At 35.5% G+C, this 9,298-nt stretch overlaps 1 protein-coding gene across 1 annotated transcript; it reads left to right on the forward strand.

Annotated features, from left to right (window-relative positions):
- Window positions 1-5,294: 5,294 nt before the first annotated feature.
- Window positions 5,295-8,747, forward strand: LOC145052001 (serine/threonine-protein kinase ATG1c-like). Its single transcript, XM_078999812.1, has 7 exons — window positions 5,295-5,605; window positions 5,823-5,927; window positions 6,471-6,596; window positions 6,695-7,059; window positions 7,162-7,450; window positions 7,745-7,897; window positions 8,532-8,747. The coding sequence occupies exons 4-6, from the start codon at window positions 6,697-6,699 to the stop codon at window positions 7,804-7,806; spliced, it is 714 nt and encodes a 237-aa protein (XP_078855938.1). The 5' UTR covers window positions 5,295-5,605; window positions 5,823-5,927; window positions 6,471-6,596; window positions 6,695-6,696; the 3' UTR covers window positions 7,807-7,897; window positions 8,532-8,747.
- The last annotated feature ends 551 nt before the right edge of the window (window positions 8,748-9,298 follow it).

Raw genomic sequence — 9,298 nt, forward strand, 5'->3', positions numbered from 1 at the left:
CGTGGCACGTCCGAGAAGCAACGCGTGTCGCACAGGTGTCCGAATTCGTCACGTGATCTCGCATGCTTCCCTCGTGATCTGACCCGCGTGTTAGCTCCTGATTCGACTGAGGTGCTGGCCCAATCCGAAGTGCACACCTGTCCGAACCGAGCCTCGCTCAGCTGCCACCTGTTCCGAGGCTCCCAAATAGTTGTCCTCTCCCCCTCGCTTCGGATCTGAGGCTCGCTTCCCTCGTGATCTGACCCGCGTGTTGGCTCCTGATTCGATCGAGGTCCCGGGTTGTCACACCCCAAAACCGGAATGGCAGAAACGTTCTGGGGTGGATGACGTCATGTCAAGTATCACAACACATGCATTATAGTAATCAAAGTACAACAAAACATTGCATTAATAGTAATAGTTTTACATGGTTTACATTACAATACACCAAAGTAATACAAGTAATAAAATAAGTACAGCTTGGTACTAAGCTATCTTCATTAACAGCTCCAGGAATGTACCTGTCTAATGTTGACCTGAGAATACAAGTTATTTGAAAAGCGAGTATCAACATTTTTACAATGCTGGTGAGTTCATAGTTATTTAGTGTCATTTTATCCAAATAACTTTAATAAAAGTGGTAGTTTTAGAGTATCCATTAAATTAGAGTCCTTTCCAGAAAATCCTATATTTTCTTTAATAAAAGCAGTCTTCTACCAAGACTGGACGGAGTTATGTGGTAAAAAGTAGTTTTCCCTTAATCGCTATCATTATCAAAATACAAAATTTGATTTTTAAAGAAAGCAAGAGAAATCAGGGAAAATAACATATGCCTCAGCAGTGAAGACTGCCGACTAAGGCAAAAGGAATCATAGACTCCAGGAGAGTATCGAACAAAAGACACGCCTGGCTCAGTCTAATAAAGGGAGACACAGACCCCAGACGGTACCAAATGAAAGGTACAACTAGCAAGGTCTAAAAACAGAGAATACAGACCCCGGACAGTATCAAATGAAAGATACAGCTAGCAAGGTCTAAAACAAAGAATACAGACCCTAGACAGTGTCAAATGAAAGATACAGCTAGTAAGGTCTAAAAATAAAGAATACAGACCCCAGACAGTATCAAATGAAAGATACAACTAGTAAGGTCTAAAAACAGTGTGACTCTGAGAGTGGGTTTCCAGCATACAGTGCAAATTGCTGGTGAAATACCATTACCTTAAGGCCATGAATTATAAGGTAACTTGGGATACTCATAACCATACTAACCGACACTAGAGTACCTGACGCCCTACAAGCGTCTATAAAATGTGACATTTGTCACCCCTTGGCTTGGTAGGCCGTGGACTGTAGCTAGCAGTCAGGGTGCGGGGGTGTCAATCTCGTATAGATCTATGCACACAATGTCTGCTCTCCCTACAGGAGACTCTGGTTACCAACTAGACGACGAAGAAGGCCGTGTCCCGAAGATGCATCCCAAATAGTGGGTAGTGGGTTTCCAATATAAGTGCTGAACAAGTGGTAGAGACTCATAACTGAACTGACTAACGCAAACCTACATGTCTATGCTTGTATACATAATATATAACTAATAAATCAAACGACCTTCGGACGGCCATCCGATCCCACCAGACCACATCTCAACGAAGAAAAGGAAATAGGGTGGACAAGCCTTCCTAAGTCCTTCAATCATTATTTATATGCACCTATACAAGCACAGGCATACATCTAACTACGTCTGAGTGTGTAACAAGTGGAAACGTATCGTGAAGTATAACCAAATCGTGATGTATAAACGTACAATGTGGAATAACCGAATCGTGATGTATGAACGTACAGTGTGGAATAACCGAATCGTGAAGTATAAACGTTACCATATATAAGTGTATCACGAAGTAGAAGCGACAACAAGTGAAGTAAGAGCGTCTAATAGGAATAAGCGACTACAAGTAAAAGCGAAATAGAGGCAATAACAAGTATAAACGCATCACGAAGTGAAAGCGTTATCAAGTAGGAGTTTAAACTAAGAAGGAGTATCAAAACATGAAGGAGTTTAAACTAAGAAGGAGTATCAAAACATGAAAGAAAACCTTTATACTTGAGAAAATCACAACTTGGTGTTCTTTGGTAAAATAAGTTTGAAAACCTTTAGAAATTCTTTGGAAACTTTTCATAAACCAGTTTAAAATGAACTTTGATAAAACAGTATAAGTAAGAGTTTTGAACAAGTGAAAACCTTTTGGAAAACCATTTATAGTATCCTACTTGGTAAAACAGTTTACAGTGTGGTAAATCCTTGTGCATGCGGGTTATCAATCACATGTGATTGATATAATAACTGGCATGTTTAACTTGTATTCCCCCCCCTATAAAACATGTAAAAACATTTAAAAGGTTCATTCAGGGGTATGAACTCACCTGGTGTAAGTGGATCCGACGAAGGTGCCGGTTGGGTGCTCGGTGTCAAGTAAAGACTTGGACACACTTAGTGACCTATTTAACATATGATAACATATGTTCACATACAATTAGTACATTTAATACTAATTAACAAGTATACGCACTCTAAGGAGCGGAAAACAATTTGGTTAAGTGTTTGGGGTGTCACGGGTAACATTTAAGGGTGTGAATGGCTTAGGAATGGAGTTTACTCTCCAAGAGTAAACTCTATACATAGTGTTTACGGCCCTGGGACAGCTCCCCATGAGTTTACGGCCGTAAACTCATGGTGAGGGGGTTCTAGGATGTTTAAAGGCCTTATATTGATCGTGGAATTTTGCTAGGTCCAAATCTAAAATGTATGAATGGGTTTAATTCATTTAAAGGGACCAAATGGGAGTTTACGGCCCATGAACCACCCCTATGGGAGTTCACGACCGTGAACTCCTACCTCTTGATTTTATGGAAGTTTAAGGCCCTTATTTTAATCCTAGTGATTTATAATGAAGTATAAGGCCATTTGGGGGATTAAAACTACCATTTGACATGGTTTGGAGGTGTTTACGGCCTAGTCATATGCTTGGGCCGTAAACTCCTTTTTACCCCTCAAATCTATGTGTTTAATTGTTCCAAACCCGAAATAGCAAGCCCCTAATTTATGTATTAAGCCTAAGGGTGGTTTGGGAGTGTTTTAGACTTGATTTAACAAGTTTAGAGGGTGTTTACGGCCTAAGCATGTGCTTGGGCCGTAAACCCTCTTTTATGCCTTAAAATTTGTTGTTTTATGGTGGAAACACTCCTAGGCTAAATCCCCAATTAGTTTCCAGCCTCAAGGATGAGTTTAAAGGCAAGTTTGGCATCATTTTAGGGGTTTACGGCCCTAGAGTGTTCTTGGGCCGTAAACTCCTTACTCCTTGCCTTCTTGGACGATTTTTGAGCTATAATGACATGCAATGGGTTGTAAAACAAGCTAGGGTACAAGAACTTACGATTTGGAGGCGGAAACTTGCGGTTTTGAGACGAAATCGGACTTTTATGAGAGAGAGTATAGAGAGAGGGTGAAAAGGGTGGAATGAAGTCCATTCCCCCTTATATATGGGTTGGAGTTGGAGCTCAGTGGAAATCTACCCAATACTGCCGTTAAACGGGGCTTTTGGTCGCACTCGATTTAGTGGTCGTAATAAAATTCAACTTTTTTCCAAATTAATATGGAAATGTAAAGTAATTGTTTTATTTATTTTATTAAAACTATAACGACATAAAAATATAAATAAATAAAACATTTATTTATTTGGCGACCTCTAATCAACGGAACTTTTATAAAATGGAATATTCCGTTAACGGTTACGGGGTAATGTAACAGAATAAACTTTGGGTTGTCACACGGGTAAATGTTAGAAATTTGCCCTTTTTCACCCCTAAACTTATATTTCTTCTACTTCCACTTCCCCGAAGCCCCGAGATTATTTCCAACACCCGAAACACGCCCTGAAATTCCCGAGAAGCCCAAAAAATTTATCTTTTTGGTTTCGAAGCCCAACCCTCGCAGGGCCTAGTTTTCAAGAAAACTTCCGGTTTTCAACGAAGAAAGTCATATTTAGAGCCGAAGTGCTGTCCAAATTACTATTTTAACCCCCGGTTATTTCACGGTGAGTTTAATATATAGGAACAATTGTATGTTATGTGTTATATGTGCTATGTGCTTTTCCATGTTATCATCTCGTGTTATTATTTCTGCTATTTTTACAGCAAGGTTGTACCTCTGACCACGAAGTGTATGACATAGGCATCACTTGGGTATTGATATGAACCGTTGACCATGAAGTGTATGACATAGGCATCATTTTGGCTTCGACATTATGCTAAGATAAGGCTGAAAGCCTGAATATTCTAGCAAAATGATATTCCTGAGTATTTTCTGTGCCATTTGTGCTGAAACTTTATTGATTGTATATCAAGTATAGAAATTGTTATGTCTTATTGATTGATATGGAAAACTTTTCGCATTATGCCTTTGTTGTTCCTTGTTCCTCTTTGCTTCTACCATATTGAAGTATATATAAGGCATAACGTTATATTGTATCTATTATTGAACTCACTAAGCGTCACTGCTTACCCTTCTCAATGTTTAACTAATTTGCAGGAGATAAGCTTCTAGTATAGTTATATACTGATAGAAGATTTTTGAATAGTTTGAAACTATTGTATTGATAGAAGATTTTCGAATAGTTTGAAACTATTGTATTTTGCACTCCCATATGTATAAATCTATAGAATCCTGGGAAGTTATGTAATATATAACACTTTGAAATAGTTGGTTTGTATCCAGTAGTTTGTAATCACTTTATCAATATATAAAATATTGTTTTTATGAATATGCATGTAGCATGTTTCGGAGTAATAATTGTCAAATACGAAAGTGTGAGTCTTTCAATCATGGTATCAGAGCAGTGGTTTAAGTGAACTAAATTCCACGGATTGATATTTAGACTTAAACTATTGGAAGTTCAATATATGAACTTAATCATTGTAAGTATATGGATACAAATCATAGGAAATATCTAAGTAAAAGTATTAGGTAAGGATAAACCCTAATATATTCTAAAATACAATGTTACTCCCACTACAAACAAAATGATATTTAGTGACACACAATTTTAATGGCATATGGTTGTTATGCCACTGTAGTATGTTTTTAATGGCATATTTTATATGCCACTATAAAATTAATAGATTTAATAACACTTAATTAAAATTTTATGCCACTAATATTAATAAGAAGTGCCCTAAAGTTATTAAATGTCTATTTTCAAACAGTCTTTGTGTTGTCATTCTCACGTCTCACCGTAGATCCATCGATCGATTAAGCTAGTGGATGCTTCAAGTAGCTCCCTTCGAGAACTAATGATTGAGACCTATAAGTGCAAGAACACTAACCGATCGCCTATTCAAGATCTCAAAGGCGGTTCCTAAAAGGTAATCAATTGTAAGATTTTATTCTTTATCTTCTCTTGTTGTCATTTCTCATCTGTGTCCTCCTCTATCACCGGTAATTGCTGTCCAACCCCACTCTTTGTCACTAACGAAGGGCGAGAATCGGCATCGCTTGGCGTCCCTCGACCCCAAACCCTCCCCTCCAGTACTTGTGAACCCTAGGGATGACCAAAATCGCTTTTAGGCCGAAGGTTGTTATGGATTCCATCTGTATTTTAGTTTCATTTCGTTGCTTATTACATTTGCATCCTCTACCACTATTCAAAGTTTTTATTTTTTCCTACTTTATTAGTCGAACACCAAGTGTTCGATGAAATTCCTTAATGAGAACGAACAATATATATGCCCTTTATTCGTCACTGTTACCACAATTGTAACTTTGTTTTTCTGTTTTTGTTAATTTTGAAGGTGAAGTAGGAAAAGAAGTATGTCTCATAGGAAGTTTGAGCACCCTATACATGGTTCCCATGGATTTTTATCCAAGTAAACATGTTGCTCTCCATAGAGGGATAGGTATACATTTTTTTTTGTTGTGAACAATGATGTTTCCTCCTTAATTTCCTATTATTGGCTGCTTTTGCTTAATCCTTATTGGCATAATCACTTGAGCTACTTATAATCTTAGACCTAAAAGCACATTCTGATATGATAAAGTCTTTTTGTCTTTTTTATTAGACTTTAATCAAAACCAGATGATTATATTTGTTAATATTTTGTCCTACTTGTCAAGTCCTGCCCCATATAACAAATGCAGCCTGCCTCTTCTAGATTATGTTGGTTGACTCATAAACTTAATTTAAGAGGACTGACTGACTTCTAGATTATGATGTTCTCTCCCTCTCTCTCTCTCAAGTAACCATTCTTAGTTTCGTTTACATCTGGATAATTTTCTCAATAATCATATGAGAACATGAGGGAAGAAGACTTAAGGTAAGGGGAGTGGCTTACTCATTGTTATGCCCTTCTTTCTGAAAGCATCAAGTCAAAAGATATAGAAACACTTGTGTCATGTTTATTCAAAAAGAAACAACTTAATTGTCTTGAAACAACATGCAGGATTTCTTGGGTGATGATTTTTGGTAAATAATGAATTTGGACCTAGAAATCGTAAATCATCAGAAGGGAATCTGAAAGAATCTTTGAGATCAATCGATCCCAGGCCCGTAAATATCCGTTCCAAAGGTAAGTTTTTCATATATTTCCATTGTTAAATGTTAAACTATTAATCTTTCTTACATCATCATGAAAGTAAGTTATTGAATTTATGTTGATTTGTACAGTTATGGACTCGGTGGAGTTGATTGATTTGGATTATGTTTTGGTATCTGGTCCACTAGGGGATACTTCATCTGTAGCAAGTGTTAGTAAAGTGAGCCAAAAAGCATTTAAATCAGGAATCCCACCTGTATATTCTAGGGTGAACATTCATTCAACACCTAGTGCACCTTTGCCCATCATTGGTGGGACCTCTAGTAAAATCCGGTTGACCGGGAGATTTGAAAGTCAATGCTCTGCATCCTCTGGAACATCTCATGGATCGGTTGATATAGTTGATGCTTTAGAAAAACCATCAACTGACAGCATGACAAAAATCAAGTCATTGCATGATTGTGCCTCTGCTATCTCTGACTTGGTCAATGAGAAGGTGTGTTGGAAAATAGTTTATACTTTAAATGCTACTTTGATGCTTTCTGTAAATTAGTTCACTTTTTGTTTCTGATTGATTTCATTTCTTTTTTTGGAAAAGATCGAGTCTGGGAATCGAATTGAAGCGTTTTCAATTCAGCTTGTGATTCTTGCTATATGGAAGCAAGCACTGGATATCTGTCACACACAGGCTGCTTCAGCTATTAAAGGAAGTCCAAACCTAGTTATTTCAACTTCTAACAAGATCTCAGAAAGGGAACGCGATAATACTAATATTAATGAATGTCTGGAAAATGCAAAGTTTCCAGAGGATGTTTGTTCTCATATTGAGAGAATATTTCTTGGTGAAGTTGAAACTGTCGAGGAACTTACCAAAGTTATAGAGCCTGGTATGCCTTTTAAATATTTTTTTTGCTTATGATGAATTGTTCATATATTGGCATATATTATCTATCATCTAATCAGGCAAAAATAGTATTAATTTTTAGTCTTTAATAGTCATGATCTTGTTATTGATGTTTAAACTAGTTTCGTATTGGGTTCAGAGACAACACTAACTCTACTTCGACATATTGATTGTTGCATCTATTACTCATTTAAATACATTTTAAGGGGATTGGACGATCTTTTATTTTTATCCTTCTTTTTAATGCAAACTTTTTGTTTTATTTTGGTATGTGAAGATGAAAAGCAAGCTATGGATCACAACTTGCAACAACTTTTCACCCATGTTGTAAAGCTGTGAAAAGTCAATTGCAAAACGTTCATGGTGCACTTATGGTTCAATTGTTCTTGGTGATTCATATTTAAAGCAACTGTGGCTCAAGGAAGTCAAGGTAATCATAATATTTTTAATCTTTTATTTGATTGTAAATCAAGGCCCTCATAATGTGAAAATTACTTATTGAAGTGTTAGAAGGGCAAAATGGTCATTTACTGTCACTAGTCTAAGATGTAATCATATACTGTATTGTAGAGAGTAAAGTATGGCTGCAAAAGCAAAAGATTAAAATAATTAATTTGTGCTTAATGAGTAATTAGTGATTAAGAAGCAAATACAATTTTTATTTCACTAGACAAAATTCTTTTTTATTTGTTAGTATGCTTATAAACAAAAGAAACAAACGTAATTATAGAATATAAATTACGAAAAGTATAAAACACAAAATAAAGAAATTTATCATTAGATAATATGATTTAAGTTTTAAAATATTAAATCTATTTATTCGCCATTAATTTCTTATTTTATTTTGTCATCTTAACTTGCATTTTTGTCGAAATGTATTTGTTAGTTATAACTTTATTTTGTTATATGCTAATCGTTGATTAATATTGTTGTGTATATAACATTAAAATGAACCCATTTACTTTGATGTGCTATGTAATAGTATATTGTATTAATTTTCTTATTTAGCTTTTAATAAGCAATAACTTGAAGTTGAAGTTGCTACAGTTATAGTTTGTTTACAGGAAGAAGTTTCTAACCTTCAACAACAATTATATGACAAGATCATGAAAGAAAGACAAGTGAGCAAGTTATTTGAAGAATGACGGTGATGAATAATATGCGAGTTTTTGTAGAAACTACAAGCATCTAATGCATTATAAAAAAGGAAACCTTTTACTCGATTCTTTGACAAAGAATTTATCGAAATTGTAATTATTTTGCATATTATTGTTTGTTAGTTAACTTTTGTTTCAAATAATGATATTGGTATGTCCATTTATAATCTTAATTGGATTTTTATTATTTCAATTGAATTAAAAAAGTAATTGGACCTAATTTCTATATATATATATATATATATATATATATATATATATATATATATATATATATATATATATATATTGCTAGAGCATGTGCCCCTAAAAAGTAGGAAAATGACTTATTTTAACAAATGTATTAGTGGCATAAGAAAGTGCCACTAAAACTAAAAATGTTATAGTGATATAACCGAAAGCGCCACTAAAACCCGCAGCGGCACAACAAAAAAGTGTCACTAAAGATTTTTAGTGGGGGCGCTTTTAGTGACATTTTATTTTTGTGTCGTAAATTACAAAGTGAGTTTTTACTGACACTTATTTGGTATTTAGTGGCACATTTTTTGTGCCACTAAATGTCATTTTATTTATAGTGTCCATATTGCAGAGCAATGGCTAAACAGGTTAATAGCCATACCCCTGAGGTTGGTGGAGGTCCTCAACCTGAGGAAGTGAATACTCCAGTATCTCCT

The sequence above is a fragment of the Lactuca serriola genome, chromosome 5 (genome assembly GCF_051521515.1).
Source record: "Lactuca serriola cultivar US96UC23 chromosome 5, Lser_US96UC23_V15, whole genome shotgun sequence".
NCBI classification, from domain to species: Eukaryota; Viridiplantae; Streptophyta; class Magnoliopsida; order Asterales; family Asteraceae; genus Lactuca; species Lactuca serriola.